Source organism: Esox lucius, chromosome 9 (genome assembly GCF_011004845.1).
Source record: "Esox lucius isolate fEsoLuc1 chromosome 9, fEsoLuc1.pri, whole genome shotgun sequence".
NCBI classification, from domain to species: domain Eukaryota; kingdom Metazoa; phylum Chordata; class Actinopteri; order Esociformes; family Esocidae; genus Esox; species Esox lucius.
The window spans coordinates 6,459,246-6,483,158 of NC_047577.1; the positions used below are offsets into that span (position 1 = coordinate 6,459,246).

The following is a 23,913-nucleotide window of genomic DNA, read 5'->3' on the forward strand; positions in this document are numbered from 1 at the left end:
AGATCAGAACCCACGCACTCTTTTAGTAAACCGCTGCACGAGGCTTCTCTGATCCTATCATGTAGAGCGAAGCTGAATCGCGGGAGAGGGCGGTTGTACCACGAAACTTTACAGCCTCAGACGGACTTACGTGGTGCGTGCCTATAGACCACGCACCTCATACACCTGTTCTCCACTGGGCCTTTGTCTCCCTGCTCAGTGGGGTTTTAGCCGCGGTGTTTCCGACTTACTGCATGGATGAATTACAAAGGGAGCTGAAGCCTGTCGTGAGTTATCTGAGAGGGTTAAGTTAATCTACTGTGGTGTAACTGATTTGAGTCGTGATCCTGTCCAGGGGGATATGCTAGCACATAGGACCTCGGTTCTCTCTTTCTTCCCATATCTCACTGACTCTTTAATTCTCTCTCCCTGCACACCCTCTTCTCTTACTCTCTCTCTTCCCATATCCCATATCCCTCTCCGTGTACCTTCTAACGCACGGAACCGAATGTGTGTGCGCGCATGAGTGAGTGGATGCGGGTGCGGCCTATTGGTATTGGGTAATGCAATGCTCGCAGACCGGAACAAAAAAGGCTGAAAACTGCACGGCAACATCTTGGTGACATCAGCGGTTCGCGGGACCGGTGTCACGCACGTTCCTCAGCTGAGCGTAAGTAACCCAGTACTCGGTAACTAAACCCCGACTTTAGGCTATCTACAGTACGCAAGCCTTCAAGCCTCCTGGTCGTGTAAAGTGTACGCTAAGTGGAAGAAAAAACACACACATCAACAAAAATACCTTCTTACTACGGACTTACTGTTTTAAATAACTATCGAATAAGTACTTTATACTATAAGGGTGAGCAGAAGCTTCGCATCAGACAGCCGATACTCATGTTCTCGAAAATAGCCGACTGCAGAGAGAATCTCCCGGAGACGTGTCAATGTTAACCCGCCTCACTTCGTCTGGGACTGGCTGCGAGACTGGGATGAAGCGTATAGCTGGAGCCCAAAGAGGTGGGGAGCTATATAGGCCAGTTTCTTGGTACCTACCAACTTAAAACCACTCTGTGCAACAGCCGTGTCTAAAGCGTAAAAGTTGTGAGGCAGAGCAGGCGAGATTCCGACATCCAGCCGCAGGAGTAGCCCGGTGCGCCTTTGTAGTGTTTCTTACCTGCCGGGTCATTGACACGGACGGATACCAATTCCTGAGATAATGCTAACCTATACGCTCCGGACGGATAGCTAGATGACAAGGGTTAATCAGTTATCAAGAGATTGTATGTTAAGATAAAGAAGAAACGACGCGCTTCATGGTTCAGCACCTATACAATGGACAGCGATTAAGAGCGTCCAGAGAAAATCCACTTTTTCAATGGACCAGATGTTTTTCTTTCGATGTTGATTGTTTTCAGAAATGAGAGTGACAATTCTCTTTGGACTTTAATCCCAGGCGTTTTTGGAAATCGGATCAGTCATCTAAAAACACAACATTTATTTACTTTTTTCCTCGCTGTCATTTTATCATGTTAACAGCCAGGTAAATCAACATTCATTTATTGCTTTACAATGTGTTAACAGGCTATATAAAGGACAAAAGAGGCGTGCATTAGACGCAGATTAATTTCAGATATGATTAATTCCTCTAATAGTATTTATAATACTGATAGAAAATGTTTATTATATTACTGAAATATGACTACAACATGCAGCACCTTTTACCCACGTCGGTGTGGCAAAATGCGCCAAGGAACAGATTCTTGTTGGTTTAATTGAATGTGATGTCAACATAGTGCTAGTGAATGTACAGGCCACAGTGATATTTCAACGTAATGTCAGTATCTATTATACTTCCAGTGTCAAAAATAGGATAGCAATCAAGAATAATTAATCATTTACATCGAAGAACTTACAAAAGGGAAACGGCTTAAAGGTGGACACATGGCTACAGCAAAGATACAACAGTAAACAAACAGGACACTACATTACAGCAGGAAGAGAGACCTTAATATGATAGTAACACAACATGACAATAACACAATGTTAACAACAACACAACATGACCTTAACACAACATGACAACCACATAACATGTTCACAACACACTTTGAGAGTAAGAAAACATGGCAACAACTACACAACATACCAGTAACATGACAGCAACCCAATATGAGAGTGATACAATATCACAGTAACACAACATGACAACATTACATGACAACAACACAACCTGGCAACATAACATGAAAGCAACACATGACAGTAACACAAAATGACAGTAATATAACATGACAGTTAAATACACGACACACCACATGACAGTAACACAAAATGACAGTAATATAACATGACAGTTAAATACACAACACACCACATGACAGTAACACAAAATGACAGTAATATAACATGACAGTTAAATACACAACACACCACATGACAGTAACACAAAATGACAGTAATATAACATGACAGTTAAATACACAACACACCACATGACAGTAACACAAACTTGGCATTAACATAATAGATCTAAATTATTTTTTCATATACACTTTGTGAGGGCTTTGAGAAAAGCATTAATTTCATTCTGTTAGACACTGTCGTCATGATTAGCAACCGACTCTGGGATGTAAATGAATTGGCAGATTATGTGATAGGTGTGAGGGATAATGTCAGCGTTGAACTGAATATTTAGTAGCTGGGAGCTTACAGTGTGGGATACTTGTCGGAGCTGTGAAGCTACTCAAAAATGGGCTATGACCTACTAGCTAGCAGAGGTGATGGATACCCCTGGTCTAGATACCAGCAGACCTTCAGAAGATCCCTGGGCTAGATACCAGAAGACCAGTTAGATACCAGTAGGCCTGTTGGATACCCGTAATCTAGATACCAGTAGACCTGTTAGATACCCCTGGTCTAGATACCAGTAGACCTGTTAGATACCCCTGGTCTAGATACCAGTAGACCTGTTAGATACCCCTGGTCTAGATACCAGTATACCTGTTAGATACCCCTGGTCTAGATACCAGTAGACCTGTTAGATACCCCTGGTCTAGATGGCAGTAGACCTGTTAGATACCCCTGATCTAGATACCAGTAGACCTGTTAGATACCCCTGGTCTAGATGGCAGTAGACCTGTTAGATACCCCTGGTCTAGATACCAGTAGACCTGTTAGATACCCCTGATCTAGATACCAGTAGACCTGTTAGATACCCCTGGTCTAGATGGCAGTAGACCAGTTGGATGCCCCTGGTCTAGATACCAGTAGACCTGTTAGATACCCCTGGTCTAGATACCAGTTGACTTGTTGAATATCCCTGGTGTTTTTTTTCTCACTTTGCACCCTTTCATTTAGTTTTCATTTCGGGTTACATCATAATTTGCTGTATCTCAGCCTCCCTGGACATACTTCCTCCTAATGGTCATGGGTGGGTTCTGTTGGTATTTTGGTTATTTTCCTTTAATTGTTTTGCTGACGCACTCTTCTCTTACATTAGCCTGACTACAAACCTTCTCTTGGCTATACAATATACCAGTAGACCTGCTATATATGCCTGGTCTAGATACCAGTAGACCTTCTGGATACCCCTGGTGTAGATACCAGTAGACTTTCTGGATATCCCTGGTCTAGATACCAATAGACCTGTTAGATACCTCCGGTCTAGAAAACCAGTACCAAACAGTAACCTCCTTTATTCAAATACTATATACAGTACAATAACAAAATAATCTGGATTGTTTAAAATGCCTTTGATAATTTGAATATGCGCTCCAGACTTTTCCATCACTGAGCTCATGGAACAAGTGTACTGCATGTACACCTTCTAACTGAATAAAGGGAACGCCCCCATGCCATTGTCGGGCCAAGTGTCTGGTCAATGACTTCAGTAATTAAATCATTGTGGCGGTGCTAAGGTCCATTTGATGACTTTAGCAATTCAAACATCATGTCCAGGAGATATCCGCTGTTTATAATGCATTTAGGTATTCTTAGATATTCTTTTCCACTAATTGATCGCCTGACCAATCCCATCAGGTCTGTTATCGTCCAATGATTTTCTGAGCGATCTGATTGGTCAGAAGACACATCCTTTTGGAACATTGAGATTCATTATGATCACTGTTTAATGCATTCCATTAGTTTAGGACTTTAGAGACTCCACTCTTATTAATGCTTATGGCTGATACTGTTTGTGACTTATGTATCGGGTTACAAGATTATTGCTATATGGAAACTTTGGTGATTTACCTTTGAACACCAACGGTAATTCTCTCTGAAACCTCTCATTATCATCTCGATGTGTAATGTCTTGTTTATGTGTGTATACTCTATTAGAACAATCACTGTCATACCTCAATTAGAAATGATATTCCAAGTTTGAATGTGGATGGTTCTAATGGGGCACATGTTGACTCACACTGTACGCTGTCCTGTTTTTGGTGTCCGTTTTGGTCTTCGACCGGTGGCCAAAAATCACTGAATGTGTCTCCAAGTTAATGAGTTACATTTTGGTCAAGATTTCGCAGCTTTATTGCTCTATACTTTATTTTGAAATTCTGTTATGTTAATTGAAACCTGTGGTACCCAAACAGGCTGTGACTCAGAGCCCTAAAGTAGATTGTCAGTATCTACAGAGGACCATGAAATATCTGCCAAAAGGAGGAACCGGTAGCTGACATTGCGTTCAACAGCAGTTGGCCAAAGGATTTTAACACACCACTGTCAATCAGTTGTTTGTACAATGTCAGGGGAAATAAAGCAGATACGTGTGTATGATTTTGTAGTGTGTATTTTGTCTGTTCTTGTGTGTCTGCGTGTGTGCGTGTGTGCGTGTGTGTGGGAGGGTGAGGAAAAGAGAAAGAGAGAGTTGCACGGTAAAGATATTCATAGACCCAAAACTGCCTCTGGGTTAAGATGTTAAAGTATCATCATTAGCATTTGTCACAGTTCTCGTGTGTGTGTGAGAGAGATACTTGATAGACAAATAAAAAAATTGATGATATTACACTGGAAATACGCTACACTACGCTAAACACATTTTTTTTTTCTCAACAGATTCTCAGCAGCTCTGGAGGTGCATTTCTGACTCCTCTCCTCCACCCTTTTCCAGCTTTTGGATAGTTTTCCGAAGTACACATGAGCTAGAAAAGGAAACAAGTCTATAAAACATCCCCATAGCAACTATGGACACTCTGAGCAGGACGGGCTGGTCACCACTCTCTGGTGACCCCAACACCACCAGCCCATGCCTGGGGTACCTCACTCCCGGACACAGCACCTGCTCCCCATCTTCCCCCTTCTTCTCCTACTCTTCCTCCTCCTCTCCGTTCTACCTCAACTCCTCGTCAGACGGGTCTGGTCATAGCGTCCCGTTCCAGGGGAGTAGCACCGTGGTGACTGCGGTCATCTCTCTGACCGTGTTCGTGGTTGGCCTGGTTGGAAACACCTTGGCCATCTACGTGGTACTCCGCTACGCCAAGATGAAGACAGTCACCAACATCTACATCTTCAACCTGGCGATGGCAGACCAACTGTACATTCTGGGACTGCCCTTCCTCACAACCCAGGTAGATTAGAGATTAGAGGTTAGAGCCCTTACTCACAACCCAGGTAGATTAGAGAATAGAGGTTAGAACCCTTACTCACAACCCAGGTAGATTAGAGATTGGAGGTTAGAGCCCTTACTCACAACCCAGGTAGATTAGAGATTAGAGGTAAGAACCCTTACTCACAACCCAGGTAGATTAGAGATTAGAGGTTAGAGCCCTTACTCACAACCCAGGTAGATTAGAGAATAGAGGTTAGAACCCTTACTCACAACCCAGGTAGATTAGAGATTAGAGGTTAGAGCCCTTACTCACAACCCAGGTAGATTAGAGAATAGAGATTAGAACCCTTACTCACAACCCAGGTAGATTAGAGATTGGAGGTTAGAACCCTTACTCACAACCCAGGTAGATTAGAAATTAGAGGTTAGAGCCCTTACTCACAACCCAGGTAGATTAGAAATTAGAGGTTAGAGCCCTTACTCACAACACAGGTAGATTAGAGATTAGAGGTTAGAGCCCTTACTCACAACCCAGGTAGATTAGAAAATAGAGGTTAGAGCCCTTACTCACAACCCAGGTAGATTAGAGATTAGAGCCCTTACTCACAACCCAGGTAGATTAGAGATTAGAGGTTAGAGCCCTTACTCACAATCCAGGTAGATTAGAAAATAGAGGTTAGAGCCCTTACTCACAACCCAGGTAGATTAGAAAATAGAGGTTAGAGCCCTTACTCACAACCCAGGTAGATTAGAGATTAGAGCCCTTACTCACAACCCAGGTAGATTAGAGATTAGAGCTTAGAGCCCTTACTCACAACCCAGGTAGATTAGAAAATAGAGGTTAGAGCCCTTACTCACAACCCAGGTAGATTAGAGATTAGAGCCCTTACTCACAACCCAGGTAGATTAGAGATTAGAGGTTAGAGCCCTTACTCACAACCCAGGTAGATTAGAAAATAGAGGTTAGAGCCCTTACTCACAACCCAGGTAGATTAGAGATTAGAGCCCTTACTCACAACCCAGGTAGATTAGAGATTGGAGGTTAGAACCCTTACTCACAACCCAGGTAGATTAAATCCTTATTTTAATCTACCTGGGTTGTTTAGCCAGTTTTTCTGGATATATTCCTCTTCAACCTCTATGTTTTTGTACATTTCAGAAGTGGTTTGGATTAAAGCAGACTACCAGTTTCTGTTGAACATCTGCTTAGACTGCACAACCCCACTAATATTCCTCTTCCCCGTCAGAACGTTCTCTCCTACTGGCCATTTGGCAAATTCCTGTGTCGTGTCCTGATGACTGCGGACTCCATGAACCAGTTCACCTCCATTTTCTGCCTCACCGTCATGTCAGTTGACCGCTACCTCGCGGTTGTCCACCCTATAAGCTCTACAAAATGGCGGAGGCCGCGGGTGGCAAAGCTGGTGAGCGCCGCCGTGTGGCTGCTGTCGTTCGTGGTCGTTCTGCCCGTGGTCGTGTTCTCGGATGTCCAGGACACATTCCATTCGTGCAACATGAACTGGCCAGAGCCTCAAGATGTGTGGTCAACCGTGTTCATCATCTACACGGCCACTCTGGGCTTCTTTGGACCGCTGTTGGTCATATGCCTCTGCTATCTTCTCATTGTGGTCAAGGTGGGTCGCCGAAGGTCAAATGTCGTTCTGGGATTTTTTTGGTTTTCTCCCAGGGTTTCTGACAGTCATTTTACTGTGGCAGATGCCTGGGAACAGCATTACAAAGTGTTGGTTGTTTATTACATTTATTTTGAAGTTTTTAACAAAAGCAGGATTTCCTTTTGGGTTGTTCAAAGAAATTTTGTTTTGTTTTGCAGTGAAAGATGCTCTGTTTTTTTCAGTCCTTCCAATCATTCAGAATCATTGATTGTTCTGTTTAGTAATTCCAATGGGGCATTTTGGAATCTTTGATTGTTCTGTTGAGGAATTCCAATCTGTCATTTTGGAATCTTTGATTGTTCTTTTTAGCGATTCTGTTCCGTACATTTTGGAATCTTTGATTGTTCTGTTTAGTAATTCCGTTCTGTTATTTCCGAGATCTAAGTTCCATATTGATGCACTGAGCTCTCTGGGAACATGTCTAATTTGCCATCCGGGCTGTAGAATGGATTTGTATAGCATAATAATATTATTATCGTCATCACCCCCACTGCCACATCTTGCGTTCCTGTGCCCAGGTGAAGTCTTCGGGGGTGCGGGCAGGCTTCACCAAGCGCCGGCGGTCAGAGCGTAAGGTCACCCGCATGGTGGTGGTCATCGTGGTGGTCTTTGTCCTCTGCTGGTTGCCTTTCTTCATCATCAACATTGTCAACCTCATCGTCATCATCCCGGAGTCTTCCATGACGGCTGGCGTCTACTTCTTCTCTGGTGAGACGATGAGCATTTTACTCTGTCCCCTGTAGTGTGTCACCTAAGAACGGGGGGCCTCATGTGTAATGTAGTTCTTTGTATTTCTTGTGGAACGCTGGGCAAACGGAAATAGCTTGCAGCCGAGGATTGGAGGCATCTTACATTCTGCAATAGTGCCACGTCTGGTTGAGACAAAGGACGAGTCACGACCTGATGATTGAAGTTATTAACAGCAACATCGTTAGGCTGTTACTCACTGTGTATGCTATTGGACAACGGAGGAGACAGACTTTATGGGAGAGCGTGGAAGTAATGGGAGAAAGAGAGAGTGAGTGGGAGTAGGAGAGAGGACAGGGGAGTGAGTGAGTGTAGGCGGGAGGAGGGGAGAGAGTGACTGAGTGAGAGGAGGGAGTGAGTAGTGAGAGTAGGTGAGAGGAGGGGAGAGAGTACAGTGATGAGAAATCTTCAGTGTGTGTGTGGGAGAGAGATTAAAGCAAAATTAAATAATAATATTAATGAAAGCCAATAAGTTCCATAGTGTTTTTGGCAGCTTTCCTGGAAAAGGGAAGGAAGAGACCAAGAGACAACAGGTTGAGAGAGAAATTTACAGACAGTTTTTCTTCCCCTCTTCTCTTCTTAGTCATCCTGTCATACGCCAATTCCTGTGCCAACCCTCTGCTCTATGGATTCCTGTCAGATAACTTCAAACAGAGCTTCAGAAAGGTGATTATGAAATAAGTAATTTAAATCAGTTCCTTTTTTCTTTATGGTATTCCCCCACTATAAGGTCTAAGGGGGATTTTCCACTGCATGGTACAGGCTCAACTCTACTCGCCTTGCCTTTTCTGTTTTTACATTGGGCAAAAGTTAGGATAGAACCTGGTACCAGATATTTTTTTTAGTACCTACTCCGACGAGGAAGGAAGCGAGCTGAGGCGATACCAAAAGGTGACGTGAAACCCGGAAGACTTCTGATTGGACATGAGTGACTCAACAAAGCGTGCAGCAAAGCAAAACAATCTTGTCTGTTGTTAGCAGTCCAGTCACAGAAAAATGTTTTATGAGACGAGAACAGCACGTATTTGCGGGTCAGTCCCAGGAGTCCTTGCTTTGAAATGGGTTAATTTTAGTGCCAGCCCATAGGACCAGAGTCACAATTTAAGCGATCGCATTTTCCCAGAACTCCTCTCGGTTTGGACCTATGCACTGGTGTTCAAATCAACTCGTTATCCCAGTGAGACCTGCAAAGACGCATCGTTTTTGTAGCCTACAGAAGGACCTGGTCTTTTTTCTTCTGGGTTTTTCTATAGGCTAACTGGCATACATTGCACTGGTCAAAAAATGTATGTCAAGCCAAACACAAGAAGCCTACCAATCTTTCTAACCGTTTTTGCAGTCTGCAATGTATTAAGACAAAAGTTACTGCTCACGCGTATATACTACCTGTATAAATGCTGCCTTGTGTACAGCAGGCAACTCTTGAGTCAGTCCACGTGGTATTATAGACAGCAATTAATAAAGCAATTATTTATTCCTTTTAATCAAGATGGAGGGGTTATGTAGGTTGTTTTAAACATGTTGGTGTTCTGTTAACCGTATACACTTTAATCCAACAGAACATTGTATTTATGTCATCTTTTATATAAAAGGGCGATAATTGTATTCTTATACCTTTTCACTGTTTTTCAAACAGGGTCTGTGACCATATTATCCAGATTTTGTTTACTTTTGATTTGCCACTTCACGTTCAAAGCTTGTCAATTCAAAGAAAATGTATGGAGTTCATTCAATAGATTTTTCTTTACGATATCCTCCATTGTTCCCATGTGTGTCGCGTTGGAGGTGGCGTCACGGCAGTTTTCCTGTGATGTTGCTATGGGCGGGTACAGGGTACCATCTGCAGTGGAAAACGATCCGAGGCGAGCTTGTGTTAAGTGGTCAGCAGAATTGAGCATACAGTGGAAAAGCGCCATAAGTAGCACTCCAAAATCAACAATTACAAAATTATTTTTATATGATATAACGGGAAAAGGGTTCGTCTGAACATGACAGGTAATCTGGGTAATGACAGGTCATCCGGGTAATGACAGGTCATCCGGGTAATGACAGGTAATCCGGGTAATGACAGGTAATCCGGGTAATGACAGGTAATCCGGGTAATGTGGTGGGCTATGCCGTAAACCAATGAGGTCTTTCTGTGGAAAGTTTTTATATCCCACAAACAATTTGACTGAAACTTTCAAGGGCCAAAGGAGGCTTGAGAAAATAAATAACAAAAACGTTTTCTTCATTAAATACATTAATTAATACCGTGATGATTTAAAATAAAATTAGTATCACTACATTAGAGCATTAGCTTTTCAGGAAAACACCCTAAAGTTTGAATCCTCATTTCCAAGGGGGACCTGGAGATCTGGGAAAGACAGTTATTTCTGATGGACTATTTTTATAATTTCATCAAATCTGAGATGGGCAACAACATGGAAAGTCCATTTGAATATTATAGAAAATATATCCCTTTAATAACTGTTTTTGAACTGATGTCATATAAACAGCAACGGCAGAACTGGCCTTGCTCACTGGGCAGTAATTCACTCTAATTCCTGTGTGCCTGATTTGATCCGGAAGGTTCTGTGCGTGCGAAAGGCCAATGGCGTGGAGGATGGAGACCCCAGTGCCCCGAGGACCGAGAAGACGAGAGACGAGTCCTTCCTTTCGCCTAGGAACCATGGCGATGTCAACGGACACGCCCCACAGAGCAGCCAGGTGAGGGAGGAGCCGTGAATTGGATTAGCATATGGGTTTTCAGTCACCTTTGGTCTGTCACAGACACACACACACACACACACACCAACTAGTTATATGTATTAACATACTTTGGATTCAAATCCCTAGTCCTGATGTGTGTGAAATGTATAATGGATGAGAACCCACATGTTCTCTTTTGGGTGTTAATGGTGCTCTGTTTAGAGACAGCTGCTGCAGTCCTGAATGTCAATGAGTGTGTTAGAAAGCGTGTGTGTGTGTGTGTGTGTGCGTGTGTGCACGTGTGTGCACGTGTGTGTAAATTTGCTTCCCTGCTAATATGTGTCCATTTTACACTCTTCACCGAATCTGATAGCGTTTATACGTGTGAGTGTGTGTGTGTGTACGTGTATTTGTGTGTGAGTGATTACGAGTGAGTTAGTGTATGTTTGAGGGATTTCTGTTTTTGGTCTCTCTGCCTTGATGCAACTAGGCACACACACACACACAGAATTTGTTTGTAAATTGACTAAAAGATTTGTTGCCGATTAGGGAAATGTTGAAGCGAGAAACAGAGAGCATCAGAGATGCAGACAAAGAGAAAGAGTGAGGCAAACAGTTAGAGGGACAGAGAAAGAAAGACAGAGAGACAGAGAGACAGAGGGTGAGGCAAACAGTTAGAGGGACAGAGAAAGAAAGACAGAGAGACAGAGAGACAGAGGGTGACAGACAGTTAGAGAGACAGACAGTTAGAGAGACAGAGAGACAGAACGAGAAAGAATGAGGTCTGGGAGGAGGTGTAAAATTGTCTCTCCTCAACATGACAGTGAAGTGTTAGCTGCAACAGTAGGTACATTTCATGCCAGCAATGCATAATCAATAAAGAACAGTTGAGAGAGTGAGAGAGAGAGTGAGAGAGAGAGTGAGAGAGTGAGAGAGAGAGAGAAATAGGTAGAGGGGTGGACAGAAGAATGAATTGAGAGGGAAGATGATAAAGGACAAAAAAAGCTGGAGAGGTGAAGAGGAAGAACCGGTTGAAGTTGTGCTGTTTGTGTTTGTGTGTTGTATATATGTTGAAATCTCCTTTCCCAACATAAACAGCGAAAACAGTGTGTGATTAAGTTAGTGTGTTAGGAGTTTGTGTTAGGAGTTTGTGTTAGGAGTTTGTGTTAGGAGTTTGTGTTAGGAGTTTGTATTAGGAGTTTGTGTTAGGAGTTTGTGTTAGGAGTTTGTGTTAGGAGTTTGTGTTAGGAGTTTTTATTAGGAGTTTGTGTTAGGAGTTTGTGTTAGGAGTTTTTATTAGGAGTTTGTGTTAGGAGTTTGTGTTAGGAGTTTGTGTTAGGAGTTTGTGTTAGGAGTTTTTATTAGGAGTTTGTGTTAGGAGTTTGTGTTAGGAGTTTGTGTTAGGAGTTTTTATTAGGAGTTTGTGTTAGGAGTTTGTGTTAGGAGTTTGTGTTAGGAGTTTGTATTAGGAGTTTGTATTAGGAGTTTGTGTAATGTAGCAGTCAAAATCTTTTACAGTATGACTGATTCTAATAGCGTGTTTATTAAAGTAGTTGAATATGGTCTTTCTCTTCATCTGATCTGCTGTATTCTGTTATTGGCTCATTATGTACACACACACACACACACACACACATGCCTGAGATGCCACTGTCTCTTGTTTTTGCAGGCAGTCCAATTGGAAACTCGCTGTAGTCCAGGGGCAGAGCCAAGGCCCTCAGGGCCCACTGTAATTGGCCAGTCCACGCTTTAAACTCTACTTTCTCTCTCTCTTCTTGCCTGTGTCTGTCTGACTCATTCTTTATGTCCCTCTCTCATTCTTCCAATTTCCTCCAACCCCCCTCTGCTCCTCTTGTTGCCTATTGAAGGTGTCTCCTCACATTCCATCCACTCATGCTGTTGCTGACCTGCACCCAACCTTCTTTCTGGGCCCCTCCCCTGCCCTATGCTCCTCCTCCAGTGATGACACCTCCCGTGCCTCATGCCCCTCCTCCAACGCTGACCCCTCCCCTGCCCTATGCCCCTCCTCCAACACTGACCCCTCCCCTGCCCTATGCCCCTCCTCCAACGCTGACCCCTCCCCTGCCCTATGCCCCTCCTCCAACACTGACCCCTCCCCTGCCCTATGCCCCTCCTCCAACGCTGACCCCTCCCCTGCTCTATGCCCCTCCTCCAACGCTGACCTTCACCCCTCCTCTGAACCCACCGACACGGTAACAACCATGCCAGTCGTCACAGCAACCGCTCTTGCCCTCGCTGCCGCTCGGCCCCCACCTCCTCCGCCGCAGCCGCCTGAAACGCCGCAGCCATCCAGAAACAGGAAGTGGATTTCCAGGAACAGGAAGTAGAGCACTGACATCACGTCTGGAGTCTGTGAGGACTCTTGAGATGAAGAAAGCAGATGGAAGAGAAGAGACTCATGAGGAATAGAATGAACAGGCTGTATAAAAAAAATACAAACCTTTTATGTTGTTCACCGAATTCACATGCACACACACACACACACACTTTGTTCCATCCTATGATTCAGTAGGTTTTTCTAGTATGCAGTTAAGAGTAACCGTGGAGACGAGTTTCATATTTCTTTGTTCCATTTCTCTGCCTCTCTTCTGCCTTCCCTCCATCCTTCCCTTCATCCCTCCTTCCCTTCATCCCTCCTTCCCTTCATCCCTCCTTCCCTTCATCCCTCCTTCCCTTCATCCCTCCTTCCCTTCATCCCTCCTTCACTCCACCCTAACAGTAAAACTAAACGTTCCAATTAAACGTACATTTGAAAAAAGTATTAACTTGCAGCTATTAAAGCATATGAATATCAACAGATAAAAATTAACTGTAACAAAAATGCAGAACAAAAACAAAACAACAACTTCCCTCCCTCCCTCCCTCCCTAGCTCCCTCCCTCCCTCCCTAGCTCCCTCCCTCCCTCCCTCTGTCCTTCTCTGTTTACTTTTATCTTTTCTTCCTCCCATTTGTTGTCCCTCCATCCTCTACCACTCCATCCTCTACCACTCCATCCTCTACCACTCCACCCTCTACCACTCCATCATCTACCACTCCACCCTCTAACACTCCATCCTCTACCACTCAATCCTCTACCACTCCATCCTCTACCACTCCATCCTCTACCACTCCACCCTCTACCACTCCATCCTCTACCACTCCATCCTCTACCACTCCACCCTCTACCACTCCATCCTCTACCACTCCACCCTCTACCACTCCATCATCTACCACTCCACCCTCTACCACTCCATCCTCTACCATTCCTTCCTCTACCACTCCACCCTCTACCACTCCATCCTCTACCACTCCACCCTCTACCACTCCATCATCTACCACTCCATCCTCTACCACTCCACCCTCTACCACTCCACCCTCTACCACTCCATCCTCTACCACTCCATCCTCTACCATTCCTTCTTCTACCACTCCATCATCTACCACTCCATCATCTACCACTCCATCCTCTACCACTCTACCCTCTACCACTCCATCCTCTACCATTCCATCCTCTACCACTCCATCCTCTACCACTCCACCCTCTACCACTCCACCCTCTACCACTCCATCCTCTACCACTCCATCCTCTACCACTCCACCCTCTACCACTCCACCCTCTACCACTCCATCCTCTACCACTCCATCCTCTACCATTCCTTCTTCTACCACTCCATCATCTACCACTCCATCATCTACCACTCCATCCTCTACCACTCTACCCTCTACCACTCCATCCTCTACCATTCCATCCTCTACCACTCCATCCTCTACCATTCCTTCTTCTACCACTCCATCATCTACCACTCCATCCTCTACCACTCCATCCTCTACCATTCCTTCTTCTACCACTCCATCATCTACCACTCCATCCTCTACCACTCCACCCTCTACCACTCTACCCTCTACCACTCCATCCTCTACCATTCCATCCTCTACCACTCCATCCTCTACCACTCCATCCTCTACCACTCCACCCTCTACCACTCCACCCTCTACCACTCCATCCTCTACCATTCCTTCTTCTACCACTCCATCATCTACCACTCCATCATCTACCACTCCATCCTCTACCACTCCACCCTCTACCACTCCATCCTCTACCATTCCATCCTCTACCACTCCACCCTCTACTCAGCCAAGTGCCTTTTACATCCATGTAAAATATCTCATGAAAAAAATTGCTGAAAGTTTATTGACAAACAGTCGCTAGGCAACTGCTTTGATGACCAGAGTATTTCCCCTCATAATCACTCATTTGTTCTTTCCCTATTTCTCACACCATCTCCCTCCCACTCATCTTAAAACACACACGCCACACACACACGCACACGCGCAACACACAACTAAATCTGAGTCCCATTACATCTACAAGAGGACACAATAAAAACAAATATGTTATTACTTTTTTCTGACATTCAGAGAATTACGCACCATGACGCCACACACAATTTGCTGGGCCACAGAAGTGAGGTTTCCATTCTCAGCTGACAGAGGACTGATGACGGAGGTTTGACTACCCTGGTTGTGCAGATGATTTAGGGGCCGCAAGTCAAACGCGAAACTAAGCACCACTTTTGGTCTTCGAGCACCACATTGATTTCAGGATTGTTTGTTGGAGTGGAGATGGCAGTTTGTTATTGTATTTGAACAGGAAACGCGTGTGAAATGCACAGCTTCGGGCCCAGCAAGACCGTGTGATAACTGCTCGTGTACCGTTAAAAGCTTATTCTCTACCATGATTGAATTCATTGGGCCTCGAACTCTGTAATCAAAGCTACCAGTTCTGTAGCTGTAGTATAGCTTGCTGTGTGGACATACTACATTATGCTTTGTATAGGCGTGAGTGATCTTTCTCTGTTCTGGTAGCTGGTTGCTAAGTGGCTGCTTCTATTGCTGTGTATATCTGTGTGTGTGTGTGTGTGTGTGGCCACGTGTCATTGTGAGTATGTGTTTGTGTGTCTCTGTGTAAGCAGTAACCTAAATTGTGCCTCATATCCCAGTGTTCATTGATAGCTTCAGAGTTTATTTGGCTCAACCAATCACTTTGCAGCGCTTGCGGAGAGAGGTCCAGTTAGAAGTTGCCCTTTGCCACAGATCTATCTTGGACTGTGTTCAGCTTGTTTTTTATCGGAGTGTTCAGTTGAATGGAGACTGTCCAACACTGAAAAGCGAAACAGGGAAAGGTCAGCTTGTGGACTGGAGAACTCTGATTGGCCACTGTCTTTTTAAAGCTGCACTCACACGGAGCAATCTCAACACAGAAGTCTGTTTAGGAACATGCAAGAACCTTTGTGGGAGTGCAATCCTCTCTGGGATCTGAACCCATATAACATACGCTTGCCCTGATAATGACCTTAATCAAACCACTCCCCATGATAATGACCTTAACCAAACCACTTCCCCGATAATGACCTTAACCAAATCACTTCCCTGATAATGACCTTAACCAAACCACTTATTCTGATATTGACTTTAACCAAACCACTTCCCCCGATGATGACCTTAACCAAACCTGACCTAAGATCAGTTTCTAGTGGCATCTGCTCCAGTTCTCCAAGAAAATATCAGCGTTTACAGAGGATGGGGACAGAAATACACTGCGTAGGACAGACAGGGAAATTGTTTTTGCAAGTGGACAATGGGAGTCTGTGTGCTGAATGTCAATGTCAAACCCTGTTAACACTTGTGTGTAAAATGTGTGTGTGTTTACTTTCAAATAAACCAGTGTGATAATTCTTCCCTGGATGCACTGCTGTCTTGTTGAATGTGTTCTATGACACTGTAGACTTATACAGAAACGTGTACAGGAACACCCTACCAGTCCTAGATGCCATTCATTGACTCACAGCTACTAGCTACGTCAACAAATTAAGCACTTTTTGCCACAACTATCAGATCTCTGCAGTTTTTACGTTGTTCGTATTTGGCTGGTCTTGCAATCGAATGCCTTAGGTCAGGTTAATGAACCTAACCTGTGTTTAGCAATGTGTGTGAACATTGCTAATGGAACAGAACATCACCCGGTCTGAAAGCTGCTCTCCAGGTCCAATAGGAACAATGCTTCGACCCGTGGGTCCTCTGAAGCCCGAAGAAGATCTGAACATTGGGACATTCTTCGGAGTCGTAATTCAGACGATGACAATGTACTGTCTGATCGTCTTTTTACATTTCTCTTGTTCATTCTGTCCGTCATTCGTTCTGTTCCCTGTCAACTCTCCTTCTTTCATCCTCTTTTCGTCTCCTCTTTTTCCCCTGGTTCTTCATTTCGGTCTCCACAACTCCAGGCACTGACACCAGTGGAAATGGTTCAGAGTTATGACATTGTCTCACATGGCTTCGGTATATGCTTTATAAAATCATAATTGGTCAACAGTTTGAAACATTCCTGGCCTAACAACACTTAAGCCCTGACAAATATAATAAAAGCGTAATAAATCGGTTGCCATAAAAGAAAAAGGGCATTTCTTTGTCAGTGGTTTGGTGTACGTTATGTTATTTGAGGTTAGGGTTATGAATACGGTTAGGTTTTGGGTTTGCAGATCGGGAATATGGATTTCTGGTTTTATGTGAAACTAGGTGAATAGTGAAAGTTTAAATTCTAATTGTGGGAAAGTAAAGTGGAGAGGGTCATGTGTAATTTCTATATTTCTGCAGTTCTGCAGTCAATTATTAACCAGAGCCAGTTGCATATAGATTATGCAGACATGCTAAATAATTTATAATATTTTATTGAAGCATTCTAGTCTAAAATCATCTTCCAAATGAATCACGTCCCAAAATCAAATCAAGAGTGGTGTGTATGTATGTGAGAGAGACAGAAAAGGTGAGTGTGTATGTGAAATAGTGGGCATGTTTTGTAAGACATCAAGATCTCTGTCAATCCCCATCTAGTTAGATCACAATTTCTCTCCCGTGACCACTCCCTCTCGCTCTCTCTTGATCATCATATCTTTGTTTTAATCTCCATTCAGTGGCCAGTTTATTAAATAAACTCATGTTGCCTTGCTTGGCCTCCAGAGCAACCTGGGCCACCCACAGGGTTCATGCTGACTAAGTAACAGCACGCTGAGTAACACCACACTGAGTAACACCATGCTGAGTAACACTAACACCGTGCTGAGTAACACTGAGTAACAGCATGCTCAGTAACACCACGCTGAGTAATGCTGAGTAACACCACGATGAGTAACACTGTTTAACACCACACTCAGTAAAATAGAATAACACCATGCTGAGTAACACCACACAGAGTAACACTGAGTAACAACACGTTGAGTAACACCACGCTGAGTAACGCTGAGTAACAACACGTTGAGTAACACCACGCTGGTGGTAAATGAATGTCAATATCAAAATATGTTTTATCAAAAGAAATTGTGCTTTGTGATTTGTAATTGAAATGTTTGCATGTTGTTGCCACACTATGCTTATAATTTAACATTTAAAGTGAGCTTGTTACTTTTGTATGTGTAATGCCTACTTCAAAATTCAGATTTGTTTGGTTATTTATTGTTTTGGGGTTTTCATATTTTTATACATGCTTTGACCATGCAATCACATTTACCATGCCATTGAATGGCTTTAAATTGAATTGCCAGACAGAGAAAAGGAGTAGAGAGATCAGGAAGGGAACGAGAGAGAGGAAAACAGAAAGGGCAGAGTGAACGGGCGGGTCAGAGAGGGAGGAGAGATTAGAGAGCAGATTGAATTTGAATAGGAACGCTCTTCCAACACAGACAGATGACTAGTCATTTATCCACCCACTGTCTTCTGTCTCTGTGTGGGCGTGTACCTGCGGATAGTAGACCAATCAATGAAACTGACCAACAGCTCCATGGAAACCAAGGACATCCATCACAACTTTGATTTGTATGAGGCGTTCACTCTTCTTCGCCACCCCAAAAATGTGTCATTACCAACAACTAGAAAAACTTTATATATATATGAAAACAGACAAGACATAGAATAGGGTAAAGGCTGGTCTGGTTGGTGAGGTAAAGCCTGGTCTGGTTGGGGGGTAAAGGCTGGTCTGGTTGGTGGGGTAAGGACTGGTCTGGTTGGTGGGGTAAAGGCTGGTCTGGTTGGTGGGGTAAGGGCTGGTCTGGTTGGTGGGGTAAGCGCTGGCGGGCGTGACAAATACAGACACACACAAAGAGAATATTTAATCAGATGAATAAGACTCTGCCCACCAGAACCCTTCCCATCCTTCAGTGGCTTTGACCCGCTGCTGACGTCCAATCAGAGTCCCCCAGCAGTGACGCCGACGGGGGGGGGAAGCCGTGAACGTTGTCCTGGGCGTCCCTGCCCTCCAGGCATCCCCTTGACACTGATCCCGTTGACTCGTCTTCCAAACCATCATTCAGGAACGCTTGGTCGCAACTGTATTCCCGTTCCCGGCTGAATAATGCCTGTGGCCTGACAAATAATATTCAAGTCCCGGCTGAATAATGTCCTCTGGCCTGACATTTGTTGATTCCTAATTATCCGGAGCGACTTACAAGACAAATTAGTGTTGAGTACCTTGCTCAATGGCAGATTAAAATGTTCCCGCTTGGGAATTAGAACCAGCGACCTTTAGTTTACTGGCTCGATGGTCTGGACCACCACGCTGTCTGCTTCACGTCTCACAAGACAGATGAGTTGAGGGACAAGCGTTGGGTAGGACTGAGGTCAACATAAGACAGTAATTCAAGAGGACATTTATCTCTGTTTCTCTGAGGGCAAAATCCTTCTCTATTAACGACAAGAGGTGAAGTGCTCCGGCTTTGATTATTTAAAGGGGTTGGGTTATGCTTGGTGGATTGTTCTACCAGCTCTCTGAAACCTAGAGGGTAGCAAGAAGGCCCATTGTTAAGTGTGTCCATTTGCTTTATCTGCGATTGAATCTGTGTTCCTGCTCTTCAGGCCAAAGGCAGGGGACCGTGTCCGTTGTGTGGTGAAACTGTGGACTTTCTCCATTCTCTTTTCCCTCTTGTTCTCATGCCACCGTAACACTTGATTCAGTTCACTGGGGTTTTATTAAAAGCAAACATTCACACACACACACACACATACACGTGCACGTACACACATACACACACACGCACACTCACACACACATACACACACAGATTCTATTGCAATTATTTTACTCTATTTCCTTCTGCGCTTTTTCACCCTGCCTTGTCTAATCATCTCTCTCTAATCCACACCTCATCCATTAACTTTTCACACTTTCTTAAATCTTTTATAGTCTAATCTCTCTCTCATCTTTCTCGCTGTCCTCCCTCGCCTTCCCTTTCTCCCTGTCACTCCTTGAACTGTCTCTTTGACACCTCTCAGTGGTTCATATTCCATCCCACTCACTCCCTTTCTCCTGCTTCTTCTTTGACCTCTACTTGCTCTGAATCATGTTCTCTCAAACTACTTTGTTTGCTCAACCGTTCCCTCGCTCTTCTCTCTCCTTGACCTTTGCTCTTTTCTTCTTTTCCCTGCCTCTCTTCTCGCTCACCCCTCTTCTCTCTCACCCTTCCTCTCCCTCACCCCTCCTCTCAACAGGCTTACACCGCTGTGAGTAAACCCCCCCCCCTTCAGTCCTGATGAACCTTAAAACAAAAAACCTTTCGACAACGATGTCTTTGTGTGCGTCCAGCCCACGCCTCAACACTGACCCACTGCTAATGAGGTTTGTTAATCGCTTTCAATTGTACGAAAATAATCTCAATGTGCGTTGTTGAGCAACGAGCTGAGGTCTGTGGTAGTGGCAATGCATCACTGACCCCCCCCCCCCCCCCCGAGATGCCTTATAGCCGTTATAAACCACTTACCATCGCAGTTAGAACAGTAAAACGCTAAGTGATGTCATTACTGCGGGGTGCAGTCTCCTGTTCCAAAGCTTTCAGCCAATCAGTATTCAGGGCTTCAGCCGCCCGTTTTTTTCATAATGTTTTTAATGTAGTACAGGGCCCGTGAGTCGCACATCAACTGTGTTGCCCCTGCATAGAAATGGGAATGACTAGAGTGGCCTTGGAACCTTTCTGTGGGAGAATGGGAACAGCCGTTCTATTCATTGGTATTTCTGTAGTATGCAGTAGAATGTCTTCTTCCTCCCTGTCTCTATTGTTCTCTCTTCCTCTATTCTCTCATCCAGTCTCTTTCTGTCTTTCTCTCCCCATGGTTCTGTTTTTCGATCCCCCCTCTCTCTTTTTGTTCACTATCTCCATTTCTCAATTCACTCCATCTCTTTCCATTCTTTTCTCTCATGCCAAGTTCAGTACTTTCAATTTATTTATAGATATTTTGTACCAAAGAGCCACAGTTGCAGCTTGTTCTGACATTCACACACAAAAAGGTAGACTGACAAACACACAGATACACACCCACACAAACAAATAAACACACACACAAGCATGCCCCCTTTCTTATTAATTCACTCTAGAAAACCTCTAAATGTAAGAAACAGAGTCAACCAGTGGAATTACCAGGTGTCATGACAAAGTGACAAATTTTACAGCATTCTGACACCTGATAATGAAAGTCTCACAAATCCCTCTTCAATCTCACAGGTTGTATTGTGTGTGTGTGTGTGTGTGTGTGTGTATGTGAGCCATAACACAATTGCCTAAAATTCCTTAGAAGTCACAATGACACAAACCGACGCAGAACATACCTACACACCAGTTGATCAGACCAGTGAGCAAACAAGAAAACAATAGAAACTTGCAAATCAATGGGATTAGTGTCGATGTCTTCTGACACAATTAGAACCAGCTGACAGCAAAGTCTTAGAGGAGGGGAAGGAGATTTTAATACACGTTCGGATGTAAAAATTGCTAATACGTGCTTCTTGACCTTAGTGTTGGATTGAAAACCCATATTGGGTCTATCTGAACAAGTTTTTGCCTGGTTCTGATCTTATCCATTAGAAAGAGATTGGTTTGAATCTTTGGATAGTCTTGAATGTACCCTTTGCTGTTCCCCAAGGCTCTGTTTTGGGACCCGTTTTTGTTTTATCGGTACATTCCTTTGGTGATGTCACCCGGGAACACAACACCCATTTTTACTGCTTTGTGGACAACATACACGGCAATGAAATTTGGAAGCCTAGGTTCCAGACACCTGGAAGTGGATGGATTTAACAATGATTCCCAACAGCTCATCTCCCAGAAAAACAAGGCCTTGGCGTTACTCTGGTGCCCAAATGTGTTTTGGGAAAAATGTATAAAACGTATTACAGAAACAGTTTGCTGTCTGTAACACGGCAAAAAACAGACACAGAAAAGCCAATAGTAGTTAACCCTTAGGCCTGTGCCCTCTGTTGTAAACCAGCAGAATAGCTTATGTCAGCGCGCACACACACACACCCACACACACACACACACACACACACACAGAGGGTTTACTATCGTTCACTCTAACCCAAATACGTGTCCCTTAGTGTAACCCATTCCTCACCCTAACCCTAAAACTAAACTGTCACTTTAAACCCCGCAGGTAAAGAGAAGAGTGTCCAGAATGTAAACGAGCAATAAGAGAAAGAAACAAGGCAAGCCTTGCAGAAAATAGTATTGGCTTCTTGAGATTCAAACCTGGATCTCCTACATGAAAGGCTGTGTCGTTAACCACTACACCACAGAGCTCTACATTCAATGGGTGTCAGTATAGCCCCTATCCTGAACAAATCCTCTTTTGCCAGTAATAGGCTTACTAGTATCTACTAACTTCCTAGGAATAATCATAAGAATTGAGCAATTGCTAGCGAGTCTGAAGATGTACTTTTCCACACCAGAAACAGTCGCAATATAACCATATACAGTTTCAGTTAAGGCTCACTATAACGTAACTACTGTAGCCTATGTTCTAGCCAGCAAATGTGTTTGTCTATCCTGACCCAAAATGAATGTACGAATGCGTATAATGAAAATCCACCAGAAACAGTCGCACTATAACCGTAAACTGTTTTATTTCAGGCTTACTATAATGTAGTCACTAGAGGTTTTAACCAGCAAAGTTTTCGTCTATACGGAATAATTCATAATGTGTACTTCGCTTCACCTGCAAGGAGATACGATTCAGGACCTATAGTTCGCAAGTCCTCTTCTCTAACCACTACGCTATTTAACAAAGGGCAGTCACTCACTCAGTCAGTAAGAGACATTCGCTCTTCTTGGCCGGTTCTGCTTAGGCAGCCCGGCAAAAAATAAAGGAGAAAAATAGCAATAGAAAGGTCTGAGGGCATTCTGCAATGCTGTGAAGGTAAGCTGCTGATAGTGTGTGTGTGTGTTTACCTGTGTTGCTATACCTGCTTCATCTTCCTGGACACTTGGACATAGAGTGCAAGATCAATAATTCTGGTATTGAGGCGGGGGTTCATGGTGTTGTGAGGAGGATATCTGAGGACTGACACCAGGGTAATAACTTGGGTATTGAGGCGGGGGGTTGACACAGGCTGGCCTGTCCGTTGCCGTTGTTATGACTGGGTTTGTCTGTGTGTTTCTTGTGTCCGTGTGAGTTGCCAGCCTTACCTCAGGCTGTTTGTCTGAAATTAATATAAAACCTCATAAACACTCAACGTATTTACCTAGGAAACTAATTAAAACACACAGACACACACCCACACAGCGACACACAGTCACAAACACACACACCCATAGATACGCACTGCGTGAGTCCACTCACACAAACACGTACACGCAAAGCTCACACACGCTGCTGTATGTTTGCATCCTTACCTTTATACACTATACCCGCCTGGTTTTCTCGTTGCTCCTGGATGGGTTTGTACTGTTTCTGACGTACTTATTTACCTAGGAGGCTGATCAGCCATTCCACAGGACGCTGTCTGAGGCTCGTCAAGGTGCTTCAAGGCAGACTTTAGACGGGCATTCATGTTTCCACCTTGCTACTCTGCTATTGCGGCGATCCCAGATTTTCCACGTGTCTTTCAGACATTGGAGACATTCTTCACAGGAATTTATATCGGATATGTTGGCCACCAACGGATACGCAACACCGTTCAAAAGTTTGTAGTCACTTAGAAATGTCCTTGTTTTCCATGAAAACATACACAAAATGAGTTTAAACAGTTTATTCAGTCATTGACAAGGTTAGAAATATTTTGTTTTATTGAAATAATAATTGTGTCCTTCAAACGTCGCTGTCTTCAAATAATCCTCAATTTGCAGCAATTACAGCCTTGCAGACCTTTGCCATTGTAGTTGTCAATTTGTTGTGGCAATCTGAAGAGATTTCACCCCACGCTACCTGAAGCACGTCCCACCAGTTGGATTGGCT

At 43.9% G+C, this 23,913-nt stretch overlaps 1 protein-coding gene across 1 annotated transcript; it reads left to right on the forward strand.

The window, feature by feature from the left end:
* Positions 1 to 495: 495 nt before the first annotated feature.
* On the forward strand, positions 496 to 12,600 carry LOC105031543 (somatostatin receptor type 5). The gene is made up of 7 exons (XM_010906026.3): positions 496 to 649; positions 5,038 to 5,549; positions 6,778 to 7,164; positions 7,722 to 7,911; positions 8,534 to 8,616; positions 10,522 to 10,659; positions 12,311 to 12,600. Exons 2-7 carry the CDS (start codon positions 5,166 to 5,168, stop codon positions 12,392 to 12,394), a joined length of 1,266 nt encoding a protein of 421 aa, XP_010904328.1. The 5' UTR covers positions 496 to 649; positions 5,038 to 5,165; the 3' UTR covers positions 12,395 to 12,600.
* The last annotated feature ends 11,313 nt before the right edge of the window (positions 12,601 to 23,913 follow it).